The 27,505-nt window shown below is 45.5% G+C and overlaps 1 protein-coding gene across 50 annotated transcripts in view; it reads right to left on the bottom strand.

Moving 5' to 3' along the window:
• The window catches only part of SORBS1 (sorbin and SH3 domain containing 1), a 304,285-nt gene that overhangs the window by 164,518 nt on the left and 112,262 nt on the right, over positions 1-27,505 (bottom strand). For 29 of the 50 annotated variants that reach the window (XM_053307091.1, XM_053307112.1, XM_053307111.1 and 26 more), the window contains exons 1-4: positions 22,854-23,006; positions 15,750-15,849; positions 11,998-12,055; positions 1,285-1,340 (exon numbers count right to left, since the gene is read on the bottom strand). In XM_053307091.1, the coding sequence (XP_053163066.1) occupies positions 1,285-1,294 (10 nt within the window). In that variant the 5' untranslated portion in view covers positions 1,295-1,340; positions 11,998-12,055; positions 15,750-15,849; positions 22,854-23,006. Of the gene's footprint in view, positions 1-1,284; positions 1,341-5,580; positions 5,759-11,997; positions 12,056-15,749; positions 15,850-22,853; positions 23,007-27,505 lie in introns of those variants that run through there. The other 21 variants (XM_053307082.1, XM_053307125.1, XM_053307131.1 and 18 more) reach the window with 3 other exon arrangements.

The following is a 27,505-nucleotide window of genomic DNA, read 5'->3' on the forward strand; positions in this document are numbered from 1 at the left end:
CGGGGAACGGACTGGGGAAGGATGGGGAACGGACTGGGGCAGAAGGGAGGGGGGAAGCGGCGAGGAGAGAAAGCAGTGGAGCCTGGCTGGGCAGAGACAAACTAGCAGGGCAGATGCTATGCGCCGGGTCTACTAGTCTTTATTTAAAGAATGATCTTGGTTTGTGGCTGCCTACTGCTCCATTCAACACTGAGGCTCATGCCAGCTTTTCAAAGGTATAGCCTGCCTCTACTCTTCCCCAACCGGCATTCTGAGAGGCAAGTATGTGATCCAGGATGGCCAGGAAGAATTCCTCCCTCGCCTCTCCCTCCCTCACAGCCTCAGAGACACTACTAGGGGAGAGCTCTCAGGCTACTGATTGTTATCTCTTCTAGAAAGATGTGTTGCTAACACCAAGGAGGAGAGGTGAGGCAGGTGACTGAACTCCCTGCAGTGTATAGCGCAGGGCCCTATTCATTCATTCAATTTCTATACCGCCCTTCCAAAATGGCTCAGAGCAGATAAATAACAAACAAATAAGATGGATCCCTGTCCCCCACCACCAAAGGGCTCATATTCTAAGAAACATAAGACACACACCAGCAACAGTCACTGGAAGTACTGTGCTGGGGGTGGATAGGGCCAGTTACTCTCCCCCTGCTAAATAAAGAGAATCACCATGTTAAAAGGTGCCTCTTTGCCAAGTTAGCAGGGGTTAGGGTGTAAATGTTAGTTCTCACCTGCCACATGTAACAAAGCCCTTCCATCCAGCCTATCTGCATCCACTGCAGGAAAGCACTCCTGTTCAGTCATTAAATTAAGTGGGCCCACAAAGAACTTACTGGCAGATTGTTACCAGTCTCTACTGAAGGAAAAGGCTTGATAACTGAAAGATGTCTAGGCTTCACATTGCATCACATCACAAAGGCCTTCTACTACTTTTTCGTATAGATTGATTGACAAGAGAAGATTCCAGAAGTGTTCCAGAGAATCTTCCTGGAACACAACTAATCTACAGCAACAAAAATAGAGGTTGGGAAATAAAAAACACAAGTCTGAGAGGGTTGCCTCAGACTTCCCTCACAGATACTAGTCTTTGTTTTAGATTAAAAAGAAACAGACATGATACTGACACACATCTAACTATTCAAAAAGGGACCCTATTCTCTGGAGCTCAGGTTGACCAAATACAATATCTGAAATAAATGCTATGAGTTCAAAGGCAGTTCTGGAATGTATCTAGCAGAAAACGTCAGTCAGAAAAGGGCAAGAAAAGGAAGAGAAACATGCCGGGTTCCTACTTACCAGAAGTCATTGTACCAGAGGGACTCAGCTCCTGCACACCCAAGTTCTGATCCTCTCTGTGAATAAAAGAAGGGAAATGTCAAAAATGTATATTCTGTAGTGATAAAAACAGTATGAGCATCCACTGTACTCCAGGCCATAACTCCTTGTCTGCCTCATACCTGCACGTGTGTACACACACACACACACACACACACACACACACACACACACACACACACACAGAGTGAAGAGATTCATCACCATCCATGAATGAATTCATCACATCCATCTAGTCACTGCATGACTAGCTTACAGTATATTGACCTTATAGGTGCTGCATGGGGGGGTCTACCAAACAGGAGAGAGAATGAGGAAGCTTGCAAGGTCCCAATTAGGTCTCCAGCTGAAGCCCATCTGTGTGATTGACAGAGATCACCCAGAAGAACTAGCCACAAACCCTGCATTTTGCTGAGAGAAATGTAGCAAGTAATTTCTGTGAACAATTACTAAGAATACTAAAGAAAGCATTTCACCATTACTTTTCTAAGTATCAACCACTAATCTCTCAAATAAACCAAACACCATCAGCTCAACTAGAAACACTAATAGTTTGAATTTGCCACAAAGAGCAGAACATAAATTCATAACAGAGCAGAACATGCCTTTTGACTCTTATGAATGGCAATTTTGGATCCACCCAAAAAGTAAACAAAAGATGCTGACAGGTGCAAAACAGCTTGCTTTTGTTTCTGTGGGAGGATTATTGACACTCTGGCATGAGACAAAGGAAACAACTCTATCTTCAAGTTATACTTGCTGGACAAGGATAGCATAACTCCAAACACACTCATGCCAAACAACCCCAAAGATGATATTATTTTATTATAATGCGATCTGAAGAGAAACCAGATAATAAATATATTTAAAATATTTATATACTGCTTTTCCAGAAAAAGTTCAAAGGGATTTCCATAACAAAAGGAATTAGAAAATGGTTCTCTGTCCCAAAAGTACTCTCAGTCTAAAGCACACACACAAAACTAACAACCACCATTGCAAAGATGATATGCTGAGTTGAATAGAAACAGCTGTCTCCCCCAATAAATTATTAAACAGCCACTGCATTAAAAGGTGCCTTTTTGCCCATTTAGTAGGGAGTATACCAGTGCTGGGGATCAGCTCCAGTTTAGTAGCATGGTTACACCAGTTCGTTTTCCAAATGGTGATTTACTCCTACTTCACAACACTTAGGGTAGAGGTGAGTTCGTGGAGGTAGTTACAGCGCCTTCAGTTCGGTCCTGTTCATATAGACAGTAGCACTATTCGGCTTTTTTCATGACAATTGGCCCTTAATGCATAAATGTCTTTTAAAAGTTGCACTTTGCTGAAGTGTTGAAAATGGTTGTGTGATATACTTCAGCATTTTTGCAGAGCCATGTGGTGACCCCTCAGATAAAGCAAAAGGTGGATGTGTGGCTACCTGCCTGAGAGTGATGTTGGCGAGTGTCAACTCCACCTACCACCTCTCTCAATTTCTATCCAGACAGACTTGTTTCCTGTGCCCTGGAGTCGACTTACAGTCTACAGTGCAATATATTTTTTAAAAATTATTTTCCCCCAATGCTCTTGCACAATGCCAGCAGTGTGCTAGAACAATGGACAGGCTCATTGCACAGGCAAATCCAAAATCTATAGCAGCTTTCATGCTCTATAGTACAGTAAATATATTGGTAAAAATATTGAAACATTGGAACAGAAAACAGCAGCAGAAATACAAAATGGCAGCTGCATCCTCTTTCAACAATTCTAGCAATATCTCCCCACTGCATCACAACCATCACAGAATTAACTGTTCTCTGACCCCACTGTTGCAAAAGGAAGAAAATGAGCCAGAAATATTTTTGCAGTAGTGCAAGAGTGCATTCTCAAACCAAAAAAACACAGCTGTCTATGCGAAAGGGATGGGTGGGTAATTATTGTATTGAATTTCAAGTAAATCAGTCCATCCCTTGGTTTTTAATGGGTTTTCTTTTTTAAAATCCAGAGATTCTTAGATGTGAAGCTATTTCTTGCCACGATTCTCGGATGTTAGTGCGATATTGGCTTAATCTTTAAAAAATCATTAAATATCAATGGACCCATTTTCTTGAAATCCAATACACAGAGTCCTGCCATCCCCCATTACCAGTGTGCCAAATTTCAGAGCTCTCTGCATAGCTATTTCTGCATTCTGAATGTTTTTCTCTTTTTCCCATAGAGTTAGGAAGGCTGGGATATAGCACTCCACAAGAGTAGCTGGAGCATCAAGTTGATCTTGCCTGCTGGTACTCTTGCAAAAGATCACCCAGAAACATTTAAAAAAGAATATACATGTATTTCTTTCTTCACTATCTCGGCAAGAGGGAAGTGCAGCAATGTGATGTAGGTGAGATTGTGAGGCTGTGTGCCCTCTATAGCCCTCAATTGGTGAAAAGATAGAAATGCGACTAAGCCATGTGGTTTGCTCGGGCATCTGAATAAGCTTGTGGGGTGGTCTTGCACAAAACCACCAAAAACAACACATTTTTTTTAGCAGAAACCCTGAGAACTTCCCATGAAAACCACCCTGAGAACTACCCTACCCTGCTCAGTGGGAGTACAAAAGGTGTTTTTTAAAATTAATTGCTGTGCTCAATGACTGTAGATAGGTTCAAATGATCTCCCATGCAGATATCCTTGTGCAAGTACACTGGGATATAGTTGACACTTATAAGTGCAACTCCAAGGAATCCCGTGTTCACTCAGACCTCTGTTCCACCCCAAATTACAGCATATTACATCTACAGAAGAGGAGATTATGTCAAAATACTCTCATTGAAATAAATGGAGAGCCAAAAAGAAACACACCTATTCCCAGTCATTGGCAGTATAAACACTGTCTCAATGACTACGTTGGCTTCAGAACAGGTGAATCTCCAAATGCGTACACAGCAGGGGCACCATCAATGGATGAATGGGAGCCAAGGCACGGAAACTGGAAGAGCAACTTGGGTGAAACAAGGCAGCCAGCTTCACCTTTTAGTGGTTACTTCAGCATTTCCCCATAACAGAACTCAAAGTAACATATCCGGTTTCCTATATCAGCTCTGAACTAGCAGTCAGGCCCTAATGCTAATCCCTGTGAGCAGCTTGTTGTGATCCCCACTATTTCTTGGGCATCCCGCTCTCCAGTCACACAGACATAGTGTGGGAGTCTGACTCCCCACAGTGGAGCTTGCAGTGCTGGTATTTCAGCTCAGACCTAGCTTAAAGTGGTATCGTTTTACTGTTGACTTACTTGCGAGGAGTGCATAAGGCTATGACTACATTACATCAAGAGTTATGCCAATATTGGTGCTCACCAGCATAGCAGGACCACTGGATCAAGCTGTTAAGCAGTAGATTGTTCTGTCCTTCTAGAAAACACACACACTTGCTCGCTCGCTCTCTCGCGCACACACACACACACACACACACTTGCTGACATATCACTTATCTTGTTCAAGTGCATATGAAGTGTTCCTGGGCGTTATTTACACAGGGCTTTTAGCTCACATCTCCCCCGGAATGGAGGGTGTGCATTCACATATCAGCCAGATTTATGCGAAGTCCCTGTGAGCTATTGGGGAGCTCTTCACACATGATTCAGGGAGCACTTCACATACTAAACATTTCTAGTAACAGGTGAACACGGAGGACATCTCTTTTAAATTACTTTCAACCAGGAACAGAAAAGGCCCTCTAACGGATTTTTAAAACAGATTCTTGATCACCTTTCCTGGCCACAACATTCCAATTATCAATACATGGTGCTAATGTATTTACTTGTTTTATTTATTTACTTACTTCATTTTTATCACACTCTTTCTGCAAGGAATTCAGGGTGCCATACATGGTTCTCCCCCCAACTCAATTTATCTTCACAACAACCTTGTGAGGTAGGTTGGAATACTTAGAACATAAGAAGAGCCCTGCGGGATCAGGTCAGGACCCATATAGTCCAGCATCCTGTTTCCCACCATGGCCCACCAGATATCTCTGGGAAGCCTGTAGAGTGGAGATGAAGGCATGCCCCTCCCCTCCTGTTGCTCCCTTGCAACTGGTGTTCAGAAAATCATGCCTCTGAATCTGGAGGTAGCCTATAGTCCCCAGGGGCAGATTAAGCGATAAGCAGAGTAGGCACCTGCCTACAGCAGCAGATTGCCTAAGGGCGGCAAATTTTGGCCTGAGTCCGACCCCAACTTGAGGAAATAAGCCTTGGGTCGGATCACTTTAGTTATTTATTTATTTACTTACTTATTTGTACATACAGACAGACTCACAGCGGCAGTCTGTGTTTGAATTCTGCAGCGCAGCAGCACTGCCAGCACGTGGTACCACCACAGAAAATCTGGGGGCAGGGAAGCAAGCAGCTGCTGGAAAGAAGAAGCTTAGCCAGGGGAGGGGTGGCAGTGCACACCGTCCTATTGGTTTCCTGGCGGTTATGAGAGATGAGAGAGAGAGAGAGAAACATCTGTTGTTTCATCAGTTCTAAATGGTCTATAAAAATCTTGCCAAGTCCATCAACATGTGAATTCACTATATTAATTTGATGGGTCCTGAGCAATTTAACATAAAGTTCATGCAAAAAAATAGAAACACTATGAAAATTCTAGAAAACTCTGAGAAAATTGACTTGCTGCAGTATCAATTCGGTATGTATTAAACTCACTGAGATGGTTGTTCATTTGCTTTATGGAAGTTATTAAAGCATTCCAATAGTTAAAATGCAAATATGCCTTGCATAAAAGCAGAACAGACTACAGTAAAAGTGACACAAAACCTTCAATTTTCCAATAGAAAAGCTTCAGCTTCTTCTCAGGTGAACATCTATTTTGATGAAGACAATTGGGGCTAAGATGTTGATTGTGGATGGCCAGCTGACATTTCCAAATCCTTGCTCCCACGTTGTTGAGGTAAAAGCAAAGGTGGGAAGGAACCCCCAGCACAGGACAAGGAGAGGGAGCAGGGCCAGTTGCAGAAGGAAGCCGTCTGAGTCCCGGCCTGGCTGCCCGGGGGTGCGGGCAGTGCTGCCTACTGCCAGTCTGTGCCGTGCCGTCATTGAGGGGACCACTAGATGACACCCTAGGGGACCAGCCAGGAGTGAGGCAGGTTGGGGAAGGGGAGAACTAGAAACCATCCACTTTCACTGGGGGTAGGAGAGGTGGAATGAAGAGGAGAAAAAGGAGTCCAGGACCAGGTGGCACTGCCCGGCCCAATTTCAATATATGTTATATTAAAGTTTGACTCAGTTCTTCTCTTCAGTGGGGAGACAGGAGTGGCAAATCCTTGCTTGCCTGCGGGTGGCAAAAAGGTTAATCCGCCTTTGATAGCCCCCAAACGAATAGCCATTGATGGACTTGTCCTCCATGAATTTGTCTAAACCTCTTTTAATGCCCAGTGGCCATCATCACATCCTGTTCGCATAGCAAAGAATTCCATAGGTTAATTATGCACTGTGTGAAAAAGTACTTCCTTTTGTGGGTCCTAAATTTCCTAGCAAGCAGTTTCATAGAATGAACCCTAGTTCTAGAGCTGTGAGAGGAGAGAAACGTATCCCTATTCACTCTCTCCGCACCATGCATGATTTTTTGAACTCCTATCACTCTCCTTAGTTACCTTTTTTCTAAACTAAAAAGCTACGAATATTGTAGCTTTACCTTTACCCCCTGATCATTTTGATTGCCCTCCTCTGAACATTTTTCAGTCCCAGAACATCCTTTTTAAGATATGGTGACCAGAACTATGCACAGTAATCTAAAGGTGGCAGCACCATAGAATCTCACTATAATGCTATAATGTGATAACTGCTAACTGCTAACTTGGCAAAGAGGCAGCTTTTAACATGGTGATTCTCTTTATTTAGCAGGGGGAGAGTAACTGGCCCGGTCCACCCCCAGCACAGTACTTCCAGTGACTGTTGCTGGTGTCTATCTTATGTTTCTTTTTAGATTGTGAGCCTTTCAGGGACAGGGTTCCATATTATTTTTTGTTTTGTTTCTCCATGTTCCGCCCTGAGCCATTTTTGGAAGGGCGGTATAGAAATCGAATGAATGAATGAATGTTAGCAGTTTTATTTGCAAACCCCTTCCTAAAGAACCTTAGCACAGAATTTGCCTTTTTCACAGCTGCTACACACTTAAGCTGACCCTTTCAATGAGCTGTCTACCTCTTTGATGTCTCCTCCTGACCAGTCACCTTCAGCTCAGACTAGGGATGTGCACGAACCAGTTCGGAGGCCATGTTGGAGGCCTCCGAACCAGTTTGGAGCTGGACCGGTCCGGCGGTCCGGCACCGAGGGGGGGGTCTACCTTTAAGGGCGGGGGGGTAGAACTTACCCCTCCCGCCGCTCTTCCCCCTCCGGTGCTGCAGTTTAAAGTGAAGTTTTTGGGGCGGCAGCGAGGAACGCTGCCGCCCCAAAAACTTCGCTTTAAACTGCAGCGCCGGAGGAGGAAGAGTGGCGGGAGGGGGAAGTTCTACCCCCCGCCCTTAAAGGTAGACCCCCCCTCGGTGCCGGTCCAGACCGGTCCGGACCGATGCACATCCCTAGCTCAGACCCCAAAAGTGCTTATGTGAAGTTGGAGTAGGGGTTACTCCATGGTACATCACTTCACACTTGCTAAACACTGAACTGCATAGAGATCCTTTTGAAATGCTCACAAATTGTTTTGGATTTCACTACCCTAAACAGTTAAGTGTCATCTGCAAATTTGGCCACCTCGCTTTCTACCCCAATTTCTAGATCACTTATGAATAAATTTAAAAGCACTGGTCACAGTACAGATCCCTGGGGGACCCCACTTTTTACTTATTTCCATTGTGAAAATTGTCCATTATTCCTACCCTGCAGCCAATGCAGCCACTGCAGCCAATGCAATGGTCTCAACAAAGGTGAAACATGATCATATTTTATGCTGCCCATAAGCAGGCGGGTCGCGGAATTTTGAGCCAGCTGAAGCTTCCGAGTCATCTTTAAAGGCAACCCCAGGTAGAGCACATTGCAATAGTCCAACCGAGAGGTGACCAGGGCATGAGTTATGGTTACCAGGGCCTGCCGGTCGAGGTAAGGCTGCAGTTGGCGCACCAGACAAAGTTGGGCAAAGGCTCTCCTGGCCACAGCTTCCACCTGCTGTTCCAGCAGGAGCCATGAATCCAGGATAACCCTCAAATTGCAAGCCTGCTCTTTCAAGGGGAGCATGACCCCATCAAGGGAAATACTCGAAACTGGCCAGATCGAGAACTGAACAAGAGCAACTCTGTCTTGGAGGGATTAAGCCTGAGCTTGTTTTGGCCCATCCAAACCCTTACAGCCTCCAAACACTGAGCCAACACATTCATGACATCCCTGGAGCGGCCTGGGGTGGCAATGTACAATTAAGTATCATCAGCATACTGATGATACCTCACCCCAAACCAACAGATGACCTCACCCAGCGGCTTCATATAGATATTAAAAAGCAAGGGAACGAGGACTGAACCCTGAAGCACTCCACAAGAGAAAGGCCATCCAACAGATCAAATCAGATTGACTTTGGAGATTATAATAAGGAGATTCCTGAATGATCCTATCATCAGCCTTCTCCACCAGCACAGGCAAAGTACTAGAATGCTCATTTCTAAAACAGCTTTTTATGGCCTTTGGACCCAACTTACATACAGCTATAAATATAAATATTCCACATCACAAGCATGTGTCTCAGTGAATGGTACTATATCTACATAGGAATGCGACAAATACATATATACCACTTTTCAACAAAAGTTCCCAAAGAGGTTCACATATAAACAAACAAACAAACAAATGGCTGCCCCAAAGGGCTCACAATCTATAGGTGCTTCCCCATCCAAAAAAAATCAGGCAGGGATGCCTTATCTCCCCAATACTGCTGTAATCAGATCTTGATCAGACAAAATAACAAAATGGAACAGGAATCATCCACTATGCAGATATCTTGTTCCATCTGCAGCAAACTAAAAGAGCTTCAGGTCTCAAATTGAATACAAATTAACTAATACAGTTTAACAGATGGTACTGAATGCCACTGAGAAACAAATTAACAAACTGAATACCGTTAGTATGTAGTTCTCTCCAGAAACTATGGACTACATTTAGCAGCAATTCTTTTAAAAATAGGTATTCATCTCATTAAGCTACCTCGGAAAGAGCTACCTCGGAAAGAGCTGGCTTCCATCCTAGGTGTGCGACTGAAACTTCCCTTTGTGGCCCTAGTGGATTACGTATGCTAGGAGTTTGACAAGGGGAGTGTGACTATGTTGGTTCTGCTGGACCTCTCATTGGCATTCAACACCATTGACTAGGGATGTGCATGGCCTCCGAACCGGTCCGGTTTGGCATGGGGGGGGGTTGTTGTACCTTTAAGGGCAGGGGGTAGTACTTACCCCCTCACACCGCTCTTCCTCCTCCGGCGCTGTGGTTTTCGTTAAAGTTTCTGGGGCGGCAGCGTTCCTCCCTGCCGCCCCTGCCCCCGTCGTTAGCCTTCCAGAGCCGAAGTCAGTAACACGCATGCGCCCGTTCCGCCGTGCGTGCACACCCGCCGCCGCGCACTCCGCAGACGTCACACGTCGACGTGTGACATCTGTGGAGCCCGCGCATGGTGGTGACGGGTACGCACGCGCGGCAGAATGGGCACATGCGTGTTACTGACTTCGGCTCTGGAAGGCTAACGACGGGGGCAGGGGCGGCAGGGAGGAACACTGCCGCCCCAGAAACTTTAACGAAAACCGCAGCGCCGGAGGGGGAAGAGCGGCGGGGGGTGGGTAAGTACTACCTCCCCGCCATTAAAGGTACAACCCCCCTCCATGCCGAACCGCCGGATCGGCTCGGAACCGGACCGGTTCGGAGTCCTAAAGCATGGCCTCCGAACCGGTTCAGACACATCCCTACCATTGACCATGGTATCAGGAGAGCTGGTCTGGAACTGGTCTTGTGGTAGCAAACATGATTTGTCCCCTTAGCTAAGTAGGGTCTGCAATTTTTACAGAACTCAAAACCATTTAAAACCAATTCAAATACCCCAAAACAAGTTAAAAACCTTGGAAGGCCAGGTGAAACAAGTAAGTTTTCAAAGCTCTCTTAAAAGGCCAACAGCAAACCTAAACTGCAGATATCTGCCAGGAGTGCATTCCATAGACCAGGAGCACCTACAGAGAAGGCCCAGTTCCGAGTCATCACCATATGTATGGTAGTAATGAGATGGACCTCTCCAGATGACCTCAATGTGCAATGGGGATCATACAGAAGAAGGCGCTCTCTAAGGTAGCCTGGACCCAAACCTTTCAGGGCTTTAATTAGGGGCTGAAGGCTGTGATGGGCTGGATGTGGACTAGTAAACAAGAAATTGAATCCAGGCAAGATGGAAGTACTGTTTGTCAGTAGGAGAGCCAATAGGGATGAAGGGATTCGATCAGTTCTAGAAGGGGTTGCACTCCCCTTGAAAGAGCAAGTGCACAGCTTTGGGGTACTGCTGAACCAGGCTCTGCTTTTGGAAGCTCAGGTGGTGGTGGAGGCGGAGGCAGTGGCCAGAGATGCCTCTGTTTAGTTTCAGCTAGCGTCCCTTTCTCAAGAAAGCAGATCTGGCAACAGTTACCCATGTCTTAGTCACGTCACGGCTGGATTACTGTAACATGCTCTACATGGGGCTGTCCTTGAAGAATATTCAGAAACTACAGCTAGTGCAAAATGTAGCAGCTAGGATTTTATCTGGAGATCATATCGCACTCATTCCAAAAGAGATGCACTGGCTAACTATTTGTTTCCTGGTCCAATTCAAGGTGCTGGCTTTTGACCTTTACAGCCCTTAATGGTTTGGGCCCTGAATATCAGATATCTGACAAGTGGGGTTTCTGCCCACTTGACAGGATAATTGAAGGGAGCTATTTATTTTTTATTTATTTTATTTATTCATTTTTTACATTTTATATCCTGCTCTTCCTCCAAGGAGCCCAGAGCAGTGTACTAAATACGTAAGTTTCTCCTCAAACAACCCTTTGAAGTAGGTTAGGCTGAGAGAGAAGTGACTGGCCCAGAGTCACCCAGCATGTATTTGGCTGAATGGGGCTTTGAACTCGGGTCTGCCCAGTCTACTCTACTCTGTGTGCCGACAGTGATAGAGGCTTGGCTGTCGAGGATGCGCAACAGGGCCTTCTCAGTCATTGCCCTCAGGCTTTGGAATGATGTTCTGGCTGCTATCCACTCCTCAGTTTCCATCACCGTTTTTAGAAAACAAATAAAAACGTGGCTTTTCATCACCCAGGCTTTTATATAAGAGAATGGGTATGTGTTTTTTAATGTTGTTGCTTTTTGTGTTATTGTTTTATTTTATATAGGTCTTTAAACTTTTAAATAGATAAATATTATATTGATATCTAATATATGTACTTTAATTTGTATTTTAATTGTACATTGTTTTAATTATACTGTAAACCGCTTGGGATTATTTTAATGAAAAGCAGTATAGAAGTTGAATAACTAACTAACTAACTAACTAACTAACCAACCAACCAACCACAACTGTACCATGCTAACTTTACATCATTCACCAGATACACAATAGAGGATCTGGGCCAATGGGCAAAAAGGAATATTTCTTGGTTCAGACAGCCCTGCCCAAAATGATAGTGGTGCCTCACTTCTTATACCTGTTTGAAACTCACCAATTTATATCCCAGATAAACAGCTGATATTGCAGCAGAAGCACTTCTTTGATTTCATCTGGAAAGGAAAAGACAGATTCAGACAAAAGAAAATCACATGGTATGGGGGGCAGTCATGGTGAGAAAAATGATGCCTAGCAACTCTTATTCCTACGCAGTAGTACAACCAGCACAAATGATAAGCTGGAGGAAAATATCATTTACCCCCAGCTGGACTCACAATTGTCCTCCTACCACACAATCACTTCTCCCTCCTCCTACCTAGTTGTTTGCATGCACCCACAAAACCGAAAACTGGGAGGACACGAAGCTCCCACACCTGGGTAAGACACAATTTTCGATTGTGTGAATGACCTTATAGCAGGGGAGACTCATCCCTTAGGCCACAGTGGGAGGTGCCACCCCCAAACAAATCAGCCTCCATCACCAATTTAACCTGCTTTGGTTCTGCTGTTCTCCTGTCCTTTCCTGCAGCTTGCCTAGGCAAGCTAAAAGTTTACATAAAGTGGGCTAAAGTACTAGCCTCTATTGAACTAGCTGAGTACCTGTCAATCATTATCTCTATAGTATAGAGGCAGCAGCCAGTGGGAAGGTTTGCCTTTGTTTTCAACCAAAATTCCAGCCAATCAGAAATCAGAATTTTGACTGACAACTCTGGCAGCCAATCAGAGTGGCCAGAGAGAGCCAGGGTGGGTCTTCATGTTCTATGAGACCAGAAGAAGAGGAGGGAATCACCATTTTGACTGAGCACTGCTTGCTCAGTCAGGCACTGTACTTTAAAATTTAAAAATAAAACTACAAAGAAGAATCAAGTTTGTGTATCAGCTTTTGTTTATATTTGACAAGTAGTGGTCAGTTAGCTTGCTTCTTTTTTTACAAGTGCCCCCCCCCGCCCACTGCTGTAGCTGTTGTTGGCCTGGCCTTCTCCCCCTCACCTGCCGGCCCCCTTGGTCAGCTGACGGGGCTCCAAACTTCGGCCCCACAGTCTCCCTGACTTTGGCCATGCAGTCTCTCTGGCCTGCCCCTCAAGCAGGGAGTGAGGGAGCAGGCCATGCACACTTTCCACGCCCCTCCCCAGTCCCCGGCCTACCCTCGAGCAAGAAGTGAGGGAGCGGGCCTTGCATGCCCAGCCTGGACGTTTCCACCTCCTTCCCCAGTCTGTCCCTGGCCACATGGCCCAGCAGTCTCCCTGGCCTACCCTCGAGCAGGGGTTATGGGAGTGGGCCATGCACACCAGACCCGGTACAGCCCCCACCCCTGAGCAAAGGCCAAAGCTAGAGGACAAAGCTTTGGATTATTGATCTCAGGGTAGACATTGGGCTTAAGTAAATATTAAATCGCACTCAGTATTTGCGTATGTGTGTGATTTATGCACAAGAGTGCACCAGGCCACAAGTACAATGAAAGGCTTCAAAGATAAGTCTCTAATTTTGTGATATCACCAGTCTTTAAAAAATTTCTTCTAGGGAGGGAGGGAGATTTGGGGCCTGTTTTCTGATGCTGGTATTTTGGTGATTTGAGAATACAGGTGAAACTCGGAAAATTAGAATATCATGCAAAAGTCCATTAATTTCAGTAATGCAAATTAAAAGGTGAAACTGATATATGAGACAGATGCATTACATGCAAAGCGAGATAAGTCAAGCCTTAATTTGTTATAATTGTGATGATCGTACAGCTCATGAAAACCCCAAATCCACAATCCCAGAAAATTAGAATATTACATGGAACCAAGAAGACAAGGATTGTAGAATAGAACAATATTGGACCTCCGAAAAGTATACAGTGTACTGTGCTTGATTGGCCAGCAAACTTGCCTGACCTGACCCCATAGAGAATCTATGGGGCATTGCCAAGAGAAGGATGAGAGACATGAGACCAAACAATGCAGAAGAGCTGAAGGCCGCTAATGAAGCATCCTGGTCTTCCATAACACCTCATCAGTGCCACAGGCTGATAGCATCCATGCCACGCCGCATTGAGGCAGTAATTGCTGCAAAAGGGGCCCAAACCAAGTACTGAATACATATGCATGCTTATACTTTTCAGAGGTCCGATACTGTTCTATTCTACAATCCTTGTTTTCTTGGTTCCATGTAATATTCTAATTTTCTGGGATTGTGGATTTGGGGTTTTCATGAGCTGTACGCCATGATCATCACAATTATAACAAATTAAGGCTTGACTTATCTCACTTTGCATGTAATGCGTCTGTCTCATATATCAGTTTCACCTTTTAATTTGCATTACTGAAATTAATGGACTTTTGCACGATATTCTAATTTTCCGAGTTTCACCTGTATCAGCCAAAAGGTACTGAGTGGTGGAGCAAAAGAGAGGCCTTTGCATTTCTGACTGCATGTGGGAAGTAGATGGAGGTTGCTGGTGGTTACAGGGACCTGTTCCATTGCCACATCAGGGTTAATTATTATCCTCTTTTCATACTTTTTGGTACAGATATTCATGTTTCCTTGCTTATCTTCACCTTCTGGCCCTGATACTCTTAATTTGAAGAAATAACAGTCCACCCACCACAAAATGGGAGTCAGACAGAGGACATTTTATGCCATTGTGATTATAAATCTGAGGTGTACAGTTTACCAGTTGGGCAGTATACTAAATAAAATAAAATAGTTACCACCTTTGTATGCAACACCTATTGAGGAGCTCAGAGCAGCGTTTTAGCCTAACAACAACTCGGAGAAGTCAGCTAGGTGAAGAAAGACTGCCCAAGAACACCTGGAGCTAAAATCTGAACCTGCATTTCGCCCATGCTCCAAATCCAACAGTCTAGTTATCCTGTCCTACTGCCTAATGTAAATCTCTTTGCCATTTCTCAGAAGTCCAATACCCTGCCATGCACGCCCTCATGGATGTACTCAGACGTTCTCACACAGTCATACTATTGTAATAACCCACATAGACTTAATGGCATACATTAATGTGATATGACCTCCTCTGGCATCTGAAGGGGCCAAGCAGCTTGTGTGCCTTTCTTGTATTTCATTTTTTCACAGTTCCATAGAATTCCACCACACTGACATAACTGGTCTATAGGCTCCCTTATTTTTGCAGTTGTGGTCTAACTACACCTTCTGTTGCTGGAAGATGGATTCACAAACTTGCTTGCTGCACATTGCTCCCTTATGTGCCTCCTCATACTCAGGCCAGACCTGGCACATTCCCAAATGAGTGCTTTTACATAACTGATCACTTGTGGTGGTGGTGGTGGGGAGCACCCACACACTCATTTCTCCTCTAATTTGTTTATAAATGTGCGTAACTTTGCCTTATTGGAGGAAGTGAAATGGAAAGAAGTCAATAAAAGCAACACAGAACCAAGAGCCCTTTGGTCTTAAGCATGAATGTTGCAGATTGGTATAGACAGGGGTTCCCAACCTGTGGTACTACAGATATGCTGAACTACAACTCCCATCATCCCCAGCTACAATATATTGTAGTACCACTTAAGTGCTTTATTGCTTTCTTTTTCAGCAATGCCCCATTTGCAGCTCCACCTACAATGGTGCCACCCACTTTGGCTCCGGACCTGTGCACCCATTTTGGCTCTGCCCATGTGCCACTCACTTTTAGCTCCTCCCAGCACCTGCCCTGCCTGGCGCCCACCCAGGAGTTACCAGCCGCCACTGCCTGATAGTATCTCGAAATCTCTCTTCCCTTGCTAAAATACCAAGATTTATATCTTGAAAAAGGTGATTTATTAGATGTAAGAGTTACTCAAGAATTAGCACCTTTTGAATGTCTGTTCAAAGAAGTTGATTTGATGGACGAAAGGCTGATCTTGTGAATCTCCTAGATATTACTGCAGGAAGAGCAGAATGACAAAACAACCTACAAGAACAAATGGGAGGGGAAAAATATTCATTTCATTTATTTAAAACATTTTACTTGGACACTGATAAAGGTTACTGGAAAGTAATTTGGTCAGGTACAGTTCCCCACCCCACTCCCTCAGGGTGAGAACCTTCTTGTTTAGGATTAGGCACATATATGGCTCAGGTGATGGATGTCATGAATGGAGTGATCAGAACAGGCACAAAATTATAAATACGGTGGAGTTGCCTCAAGATGCAAAAATGTTGGGAAATGATTCAGAACACAGTGGACATTGACAAATATGAGTGAAACCTATAAACCCATTCATAATCACACTTGAGTAACAAGGGGAATACCAGATGCAGTTTCTTGCAATTAGGTTCATAGTCTCCTGATAACAGCATGCCTTGTTATAGCATGTACTGTACATGAAAATGCACTGTTGAGGAGGAATGGATAAGCATACAATCTGAGACTTGCTAAACATGGACAAGTAAACACTACAAATCCAAACACAATGATGGAGAGAGATAAAAGACATTTTATGGAGGTGGTGGTGGTGGTAATGAAGGTACCAAGATAATGGGTTACATGACGAGCACAAATGGGGAAAAGGAGGTCTACAACCAGTCTATTACTTGCCCACCACACAGTGCTGAGGTTGGGTTTGTTTACATCCTCCAGCAAGAGGCCAGAACAAGAGAAATTTAATCTAGCAGGAGGCAGCAGTGAGTGAAGCAATTCCCCATTCAAAAATCTGAGAGGGGAAGGGGACGATCATGAACCCTGAGGGAGGAATTCAAATACTGCCTGAAGTCCTAGAGAGCCACTGCCAGTCAGAGTAGACAGTGCTGCTCCAGATGGATCAATGCTCTGACTCAGTAGGAGTAGCTTCCTTTGTTCTGAAGGAAGAACCTTGACCGAACAGAACTGAAAGTGTTCCTTGTCCTTCCAGTCCTGGCAGTGTGTGTTTCATGCCAACCAGGAAGTGCTGCATGGACTGTGGGCAGTACATGTGGGGCCTTCCTACTTCTGTGCCACAATGCAGGTGAGATGATTTGAGGACATCACAAATAATTTAAGGTTCGATGACAAAGCCACATGACAGAAGAGAAAAGAGTGATTGCCAAGCTGGTAACCATCACAGAGAGAAAAGTGATCTGGCAATCATTGCAGGTATGCGGACCTTGTTTGTGCAGCAGCTGCAGCACAGTTACACTCCTGGGACCAGCCAGCAGTTGATGAGCAGCTATTAGATTTCTGAGGCAGTGTCCCTTCTGGCAACACATTTCAAACAAGCCAAAGAAGTGCAGTTTGAAGTTATGGTGGTGCTGTGATGCAGAATCATCCTAACCCCCCCCCCCCCGACAGGAAATGTCTACCTTGGGAAGCAAGCTGGAGGACTGCAACAAAGATAAGTAGGTCTGCAAGTTGTGCAGCATTGTGCACAACAATGGAACAACACTTGGGACCACTTCAGGTGAATTGCCTCTCTACATGCACTCCAAAACCTTATTGGAGCATGTGTAGAGGAGTGGTTCAGATTAGTATCCCTCTCACATGATTGAAGGATGCGCCAAGAGTGCACATCCAGCAATGACATCAGGGCAGGTGTACAGGGCAATGTTCAGCTGAACCTGCCCTCAGAGAATTGTGGTGGTCCAGTGTAGAGCTGGCAGAGGTTCTCCGGAGCAAAGGGTTGACCTGCATGAAACACAAAAAGCCAGACATACCCCCAGAGATGCAACCACATTCACGAAGAGAAGCACTGTCATTTGTCTTTGGCTTGGATAAAAGAAAACACTGGTATTGTGTGTATACAGGGTTAGTACCAAGTACAGCTGATAAGAAACCAAGCAAAAAATGTAATGATTGTGGGTGACTGGCCTGTAGAATGCACTTGACCAGCTCCCAGATTGCCTGTAGCTCAGTTACAGTACGTACTTCCAGCTGAAATGCTGAGAACTGAGATACTGAAGTATGGATCCTCATTAGTGCGGGGGTTTGAAATGTTAATTTTTCTTTGCTACAAGCTCACATTCTCAGGGAATCATGCAGTCACACAGGGCACCATGCTTGGGATGTGAGGGTTGCTGCTGCACTCCTCTGGAGTGAAATGTTACATTATTAAGGATTCTGTGACCTGAAAAAGTTGGCCGGGCGGGGGGGCATCCGATACAACCAATGGGTCTATTATGTAGGGACATTGCAAAGACTTGAAGACCAAGCAAATAAACTATCTAGAGCTCCTCGCAATTTTCAAGGCACTAAAATGCTTCCTTCCCATCATAGCCAGTACTTCAGTGACAATTCAAACCGACAGCATAAGAACAGCCCCGCTGGATCAGACCCAAGGCCCATCTAGTCCAGCAACCTGTTTCACACAGTGGCCCACCAGATGCCGCTGGAAGCCACAGGCAGGAATTGAGGGCATGCCCTCTCTCCTGCTGTTACTCCCCTGCAACTGATACTCGGAGGAATCCTGCCTTTGAGGCTGGAGGTGGCCACAGACTAGTAGCCGTTGATAGACCTCTCCTCCATGAAGTTATCCAAACCCTTCTTGAAGCCATCCAGGTTGTTGGCTGTCACCACATCTTGTGGCAGAGAATTGCACAAATGGATTATGTGTTGTGCGAAAAAGTACTTCTGTTTGTTGGTCCTAGATTTCCCGGCAATCAATTTCATGGGATGACCCCTGGTTCTAGTGTTATGGGAGAGGGAGAAGAATTTCTCTCTATCCACTTTCTCCACACCATGCATGATTTTATAGACCTCTATCAGGTCTCCCCACAGTCATCTTTTTTCTAAACTAAAAAGCCCCAGGTGTTATAGTCTTGCCTCATAAGAAAGGTGCTCTAGGCCCCTGATCATCTTGGTTGCCCTCTTCTGCACCTTTTCCAGTTCTACAATGTCCTTTTTTAGATGCGGTGACTAGAATTGTATGCATTACTCCAGGTGTGGCCGCACCATAGTTTTGTATAAGGGCATTATAATATTAGCAGTTTTATTTTCAATCCCCTTCCTAATGATCTCTAGCATGGAATTGGCCTTTTTCACAGTTGCCGCACATTGAGTGGACTCTCTGCCCTCGAGGACACTTTCAATGAGCTGTCCACCACGACCCCAAGATCCCTCTCCTGGTCAGTCACCGACAGCTCAGATCCCATCAGCGTATACTTGAAGTTGGGGTTTTTTCATCCCAGTGTGCATCACTTTCCACTTGCCAACACTGAACCGCATTTGCCACTTTGTCGCCCACTCACCCAGTTTGCAGTGATCCTTTTGGAGCTCCTCACAATTCATTTTGGATTTCACCACCCGAAAGAGTTTGGTATTATCTGCAAATTTGGCCACCTCGCTGCTTACTCCTGCTTCTAGATCATTTATGAATAAATTAAAAGGCACCGGCAAGCACCAGCAGCCAAAGCTTATATCAACAGACAGGGTGGAATGGGCTCCAGAAGCCTAGGATTAGCCATGACCCTATATGAATGGTGCATTTGACATCAAGTTACCCCACAAGCAGTCCACATTTGAGGCCAGACAAATCAACCGGTGGACCCCCTCAGGAAATCCCCTACAATCTCTCACAAATAGGAGCTCAACTGGGTCAGTTCAATCAGGGTGGGCCCACTAATAAGTGTGCCACTCCTCCTCAAACTCCTCTGTCCCACTCATCCTGCCCTGCCTTTTCAAAAGTTGGAAAAGGCAGGATGGCAAATGGAAGATGACAAACAGAGCAGTAGGGAGGTTCTGAATACTTTCTGACACATTCTTCCTATTGCTCAATTCGCTCTGCATTACAAAAAGACAGGGCAGGATTAGCAAGAAGAGGAGTAAGAGAAGTGGATATTGCTGCCGCCGCCACCACTACTACCACCACCAAGTGAGGAGATCTGGGGTGAGGGTGGGGGATTGATATTGGATTGAGGAAAAATTGGTAAGTACTGATGGTGAAATTAGATTTGGTTCTGTCAAAAGCTCCAAGGGTGAAGAACCTGTAGAAGTCAACTCTGAGTGAGAAGAGTGGTGTTCCTCTTCCTCTGAGTCATCCCCATCAGAGTCTGAATGTTGACTTCCCCTGGGATCTGGATCCCCTGGTGCTGAAGGATCTGGAGGATGCTCAGGTGGTTTTGAAGGGTCTGGTGTGGGTTGATCTACAGGTATAGTGGAGTCCATGGCTGAGGGATGTGACTTGTGGGACAATGTGAGCACTTTAGTATACGTGTTGCTTGCTTTCCTGCATGCGCCCTGTGGCACTTCCCGATGATGGGTTCTATGCGGCTCTCTGTCCGTTCTGGAGAACCATATCTGGAACCATAGGACTGGTGCCTGTCCAGGTGCTGGCTGTAACAATCCCTGTACAAGCTTCTTCTATCTCCTCTATCTAGCTATCAAATTTGTACACCGTCCCAAAATTTCATCTCTGGGCAGGTTAAGTTAAATACTACAAGTTAAAACATACACAAAACTTTAAACAATTTAAACAATTTAAAAGTCAAAAACAGATTAAAACCTAAAAATTTAAGAAGCTGAAAAAGCTTGGGTGAAGAGATAGTTATCCCTGTATCTATTTGGTTCTTGGGTTTGGTCCCTGCCAAACCGTGACTCATGATCACTTCCAAACCTTGACTCTTGATCCTGAGAAGTATAGTGTGGTTGCTGATTTGGTGATGGTCTAGTCGGCAGCATCAACTCCCTGTCCCTCGGATCCAAATATTTGCTCGGGTCCAAGGAGTGTGGCCCAGTGAGGTGATACTCCGGAGAATTTTCTGCATCCAAAAGTCTCCTTGGTACAGAGATGGGTGACTAAGGATGTGCGGGAGCCGTTGGGTTTGATCTGCTTGCTTTTGGTACCGATGGTTGCCTTTGTCCCGGGCCAGCATCTCAGGGCTTTAGTGGAGAAGGGTCCCTTCTCCTGGCACCAACGTCTCATCCACGCATTGAAACCTCTCAGCTCTGCCTGTCTCACTGTATCTGCATGTGGAACAGGTAGCATTTCTGAGAATGCTACTTTGGGGGGTCCTGGACTTCAGTACGCTACCTATCAGCCTAAATTCGGCTTCCAGGACCTCCCGACTACATTTCCCCACATCGTTGGTGCAGACGTGCACCATGACAGCTGTCTCCTCCCCAGCACTGCCTAACAGCCTATCTAGATGCTGCATGATGTCCGCAACCTTTGCACCAGGCAGGCAAGTTACCATGCAGTCAACATGCGGGTCACAAACCCAGCTCTAATGATCAGATCACCCACTACAAGGAGGCCCCTACCCCCTGGAGGAGTATCCCCTGTGCGAGAGGATATGGGCTCATCTTCCATGGAAGGAGTCCCTTCTAACGGAGCATTTCCTGCTTCCTCAGACCAATGTCCTCCTTCCCCGAGACCTTCATTCTCCCTGACAGCAGAGGAGCTATCAGCCCTGGAGTGGGATGCCTCTACCATGTCCCTGAACATCTCGCCCACATGCCTCTCTGTCTCTCTGAGCTTCTCCAGATCTGAGACTTTGGTCTCAAGAGAACAAACTGCAGTCAACATGCGGGTCACAAAGCTCCTGAGAGCCAGGAGCTCCTTGCACCAAGCACACACCCATGACTTCCGCCCATGGGGCAAATAGTCATATATGTGGCACTCTGTGCAATACATTGGGAAGTGCCCCCTCCCCTGATGACTTTCTATCTTCATACTGGTTTTGTTGGCTGTTTACAGTATTTAGAGATAGTTTATCAGATAGTTTATTAGAAGGATAGGTCTCAGCTGTAATGGTCAGCTATTTAACTGTCCAAACAGTCTTTCTCAAGAATATGAGGTAGGGATTTTTACTTACCTTCTCTTCTCCACCGGGCTCCTTGTGATAACAGGGGTTTGTTCCAGGCTCTCCCGCACACTTCCTGCTAAACTCCTGCAAAATTCCAGCATCCTGTTTGCTATCCCTGCTCGCTATGCTCTGTTCACTATGCTCTTGGGCCTTCACCTCTTATGTAGAGAGTAGGCTTCAAACTGAGACACAGGATGTGGGTCAAAGGAATGTCAAAGGAATGTGGGGCCTCCCACAGCCCTAGCTGACTCCACCCCCTCCAGGCAGGGAGAGCTGGGAGTCTGCTCTCCAGTGCAAACATTGGAGTTTGCTAGCCCTGGCAAATGCTGGCCCTGGCAAACAACACACACAAACACACAGACTAGGACTTGTTTGGTGAATCTTTGACAATGGCAGCTAGTCTCAACTACATGTGCCTCACCTAAGCAAAGGAGGCACTTGCTGTGTGTGTCTGAGAATGGTAGCTTGGTCTCACAACGGACACACTTTTTGAAAACAACCTTACTTACCATACGACAAGGAAGATATTGTCAAGCCTCCCACCACAGCCAGGGAATGAGAGTGGGATAACGGGGAGGGAGAACTGAATAAAATCAAAATGCAAACTAATAGCAGTGGTTAAGTGAAAAAACAGATAGATAGTAGCAAGAGAAGAATAAACCAAAGGGTTCTTTTTTAACTTGCAGAAGCTCAGAGAGTGTTTCAATGATGCCAACTGAAGCGTGGACAACGCAGGACTGAGGGGATGAGAAAAGGCGCAGCCACATATAGTGGTGGGGGCAGGGTTCTTGCCAAAAGCAAGAGCTGAGAAGCTTGGGAAGTTCCTGATGTGGTCTCCTCGCATGCTTGAAGCCCAGAAGTGTAAAAGCCAGAGACCATGTCAAAGAACTCTACAGTACCTCTAAGCCAATGTAGCTCTGCACTTACATTTCTGAAACCCCAAACATCTCACAAATTTGGTTGAATCCCTAGATCCAAAGCATTTGGATACATTATGGATTTCTAATCCTAATAGTATATAACCATGTCACGCATACATTTGAAAATGTTTTTGCAATAATTAATGATGCTTTAAACCAAAATAGGAGTCTAAAAATGAAACAATGTAACACAAACTTGTTAAAGATGGACTGAACCAACGATTAATTCTAATAACTAGCATTTTATCAGAGAAATATATTAAACAATTGGTCTCCTTACCTGTGGTGATGTTTTTCCATCAGAGGTGCCATATTCTGCACCCCTTGTTTTAACCAGAAAGGGAAGAGTGCTCACTAGTCTAGCTTGTTCTTTGTCCCTCTCAGCTGTTCAACTGAAGTAAAAGAAGAACTAGTTTTGAAGAGGCTTCTTCTTCCTCTTCTAACACCCTTAAATACACTGCTCCTCCCACTGCTGGGCTTTAATTAGCAGAGCTTGTCTGAGTCATGTCATTCTATCATTCGCCTGCTTGACAATCAGCCGCCCCCTCCCAGCCTGCTCGACTGTCCTCTCACGCTGACATCATGCAGACCCAGCTATTTCATCAGGTCTGTGCAGAGCCTGTGTAGTGGGACACTCTCCAAGGCAGAGAGAGAAAAAGAGAAAAGGGGACAGAAGGACCTTTACAAAATAAATTGGCTGAAATATGTGAAAAGCATTGCACAAGGAAAACAAGCAAACTCTCCCCGACAACAATGAGGGCACATTTTCATCATTTCCACATAACTAGCATCTACTGTGCAGTGCCACTGATCTCATTTCAATGGGAAGGGATCATAGCAGCTATCCAACAAGTATTTTCCACATTTGGCAACATTTGGACAGTAGAAGTAGTACACTTCTATATTTTGCTCTCCGCTTCCCTAGCAATTGGGAGTTTAGAACAGTCTTTTCCAAAGTAAATTTCCTGTAGGAAGGGCTGGACTCTCCTCAGGTCTCTGTAGAATTCAGAGTATAAGTGTATTAACAGTGGTTGGGAAGGAATAAACAGCCCCCTTACACATTGCTGACCCTAAGCAGAATCAGCCATGTAGGTATATATCATACAAGACTAACTACATGCAGGACTCACACAATGGACATCACTTCCTTTCTTGTGCAAGGTGGCCCTCCATATAAGCTCCAATAAGCGCCTCTAACCACACCCAACACACTCCTGTCTAACGTGGGCCTTCACTACCTACAGTAGCCAGTCCCAAATGACTTCTCCAGGCCCACAATACAATCTGACTGAGAACAGTGGCCAACATGATGTGCAGCCTACTGTTGCCAGAACACCACGCCCTGAAGACTTGTAAGTAGCTCGATGCTATTCAGAACCAGATGCTGCACAAGCAATGCTGCCAGTTATTCCCATTCATTCCCCCTAGCTTTCCACCGCTGCTGTGGTGCAAAACACTTGTTGGCATTAGCCACCGTGGTGTAGTGGTTAGAGTGCTGGACAAGGACCGTGGAGACCCGAGTTCAAATCCCCATTCAGCCATGAAACTAGCTGGGTGACTCTGGGCCAGTCACTTCTCTCTCAGCCTAACCTACTTCACAGGGTTGTTGTGAGGAGAAATTCAAGTATGTAGTACACCGCTCCGTGTGGTGCAGGATATAAATGTATGTATGTATGTATGTATGTATGTATGTATAAATAAATAAATAAATATTACACACAAGGCAAAATTGAGGAAAGGTGACAGAAGGTTCTCTCTCTTTCCATCTATGCCTTTTGTTTCTTTTTCTCTGCCATTTCCCTTTCAGCATAACCATCATTTCCCCCACTCCCTCTCCCTCATACTAGAAATCTCAGCAATTCCTGGGTGCCAAGGTTCCCAAAAACTTCAATTTGCATTGTGCTTCTATTATATACTAGTATTTTTAAGCCCGTTAAAATAACGGGCGCTAGTAGGGCGGCCTCTGTCGCTGTCTTTCCTCTCCCCGTGCTCGGACCGCCCTCTCCCCCTTGCCCGGCTTCCTCCGCCGCCTCTGTTGTTTTTGGCGCTCGGGCCGGACCCCCCGCCGCCGCCTCTCCTCTTCCAGCGGCTGGGCTGGACCTGCCGCCCCCACCTCTGCCCTCCTCGTGGCCGCCTCTGGACTTCCTGTGCCCGGGCCCCTGGCGTCTTTCCCTTCCCTGCAGCCGCCGCTGTCCCTGTTCTTTTTGGTGGGTGGGCCAGACCCGCCGCCACCTCTTCTATCCCCGCGGATGGCCTGGACCCGCCTCCACCGCTTTTTCCAGTCCCGTTGCCGCCATTTTTGCTCCGCGCCGCCAGGCCTCAGCTTCACCGCCACCTCAGCCAGCTTCCCCCGCCGCCTCCTCCCCCCTCCATGTCCCCGTTTCTCCTTCTCGGTTCAGCGGCAGGGCCGTTCCCGCCGCTGTCGCCTCTGCCCTCCCCGGTCCCCGCTTCCCGCTTCTCCTTCCCCCTTTACGGGAGCCAACATGGTCGCCGTGTCTCTGCGGCCATATCTTTCTCGGACGTTCTGGGCATGCGCTCCGCGCATGCCCAGACAGCCGAGAAAGACACAGGCAGACACAGGATTACACCTAACCATTTTATTATAGAGGATAAACTTTATTTCTTTCCTTCAAAGCCTTGTCCCTAAATATGTTGCCCCTCTAGGAGTATTCCAACACTGACATTTGCCTATGTCCAGACTGCAGTTCTTTGTTATGCTCACTTGCAAGATTGGTTTTTAAGAGCGAATTCCGCCAACTCCAAATCATAGATACAAACATGGTAACATATATGTATCTGAGCAGCATTTGAACAGGAGGTTGTGAGTTTATGGAAAATGAAGAGGAAGTGGGGAAAGTCAGGGTTATATGCTTTGAAAATCTTGAGTAACTTTCAAAATCCAGTTAAGTCCAGCATAAAGTAAGTTAAAGTGTGCCATCAAGTGGATTTCGACTCCTGGCGCCCACAGAGCCCTGTGATGTTCTTTGGTAGAATACAGGAGAGGTTTACCATTGTGTGAGATGATGCCTTTCAGCATCTTCCTATATCGCTGCTGCCCGATATAGTACGAACAGGGATTCAAACTGGCAACCTTCTGCTTGTTAGTCAAGCATTTCCTCGCTGCACCACTAAATTGACCAGCATAAGGGGAAAGGCTCAGTTTCATCTCCCCACATGCCATGATCCTGATCGAGTCCTCTGCTGTTGCTACTTTAATTAAGGAAACAAATGCAAGCCCAAATGATATGTTTAGTGTCATGTCAGACTTGACTATATAACTGAAGATTTATGGGCTTAATTACCAAGGTCTCCTGACAGATTAAAATAAATAGGAAGATAAGACACTTCATGATCTCTGGTTCAAGCCTAAGGCTCAAACTAAATGTATTTTTCTCCTCACTAGGGAGAAAATGAGTGGAAGCAAGATCTGACAATATGCAGGCAAGCAGCAATTATTAAGCACAACTTGTCAAATTAAAGACAGAATTGTCCATTGTTCTATTCCTAGAACTAAGCCTTGATTGCCTCTTATAAGATGACCAACATGACCAGTATCTAGGGCAGTCCTGGAGTACTTTGACTAGGTGATTTAATCACAACAGTAGCAAGAAGTACAGCAAATAGAAGGACACACTTTTCTCCCAGCTGCCCTTCCTCCACTTAATCACTTTTGCATTTCTTAAATGGATATGCTGAGTAATGATGGTCTTTCTGCACTGTACCTTCCACATTAAAGCTTTTAGGTTTTTGACCCTAATTTTGGGTTCTAACAAGCCCCCAGGTTGTGATGAAGGAAAATTCACATGCAGATATGGCAGTATCTTGATATTCCACTGCAAATACTTTGGAAGACTGTGACAGACACATTACAGATTTCCATCTCCAACAAGTGCCTGAGATCCAAAAAAGAGCAACAGTATGTCCAACAAGACAAAATAATAAGAATTTAGGGTTTTTCTCGATTGCTGCAGAGGATTACCTCAATACCTAAAAGGTATTTATCCTCACAACTCCACTGCATTATTGGGAAGCATCAGATATTAGGGATGTGCGAAACGTTTCGGATACAAAACGTTTTGTACCCAAAACAGCCCATTTTGGGTGTTTTGTAGACAAAACAAAACACCCATTTTCCAAATTCAAAAGTTTTGTATACAAAACAAAACGTCCCTGTTTCGGCTACAAAACATTTTGTTGTTTCGGACCTCCATTTTGTGGTGATCTCTGAGTGAGTCTCCATCTTGTGTTTGACATCTCTTTGAATTTCCTGCCCTTCCAGCCTTCCAATCGGTGACCTAAAGCATGGGCTGACCTGCCGACAATTCTCTCCTTGTTCCCCATGACTCTTTTGCTTCTTGCCACTCTTTACTGACCCTACATTGGCCAGGGGAAGGGTTGCTAACACATGGGGTGCTGGGTTCTGTTGTTTCTGTGGTGCTCTGAGTGTAGATTCTCTGGTAGCATATGAGAGTGGATTCTTGTTTTTCACTGAACACCTCAGAAACAACAAAACCCAGTACCCCACGGGCTTGTGGGTATGGGCGTGGTTGGTACCCTATGTGCACTACACAACCCCTCGGGCAACCCCAGTACCCCCCCAAGTGGAATTATGGGGCTGCTGAAACCTTCATTATTCCCTATGGGAGATATCGTAAAGACACAAACTTCAACAAATCACAAAAAATCAGCCCTTTGCTCAATTCCTTTGAAATAATTCTAGTAGCTTCCTTGCCCCCATTGGGCACTACCACACACCACACGCTGCTCTGGGCCACCCCTTTCCCCTCAATGTGAAGTGATACATTTGCTGGAATCCCCATTATTGCCTATGGGAAAATTCTTAAAGACGCGTAATCTTAAAACATTCACAAAAAATCAGACCTTTGCCCAATTCCTTTGAAATTTGGGTGGTAGCTTCAACCCATTGGACAC

The sequence above is a fragment of the Hemicordylus capensis genome, chromosome 3 (genome assembly GCF_027244095.1).
Source record: "Hemicordylus capensis ecotype Gifberg chromosome 3, rHemCap1.1.pri, whole genome shotgun sequence".
Taxonomy (NCBI): Eukaryota; Metazoa; Chordata; class Lepidosauria; order Squamata; family Cordylidae; genus Hemicordylus; species Hemicordylus capensis.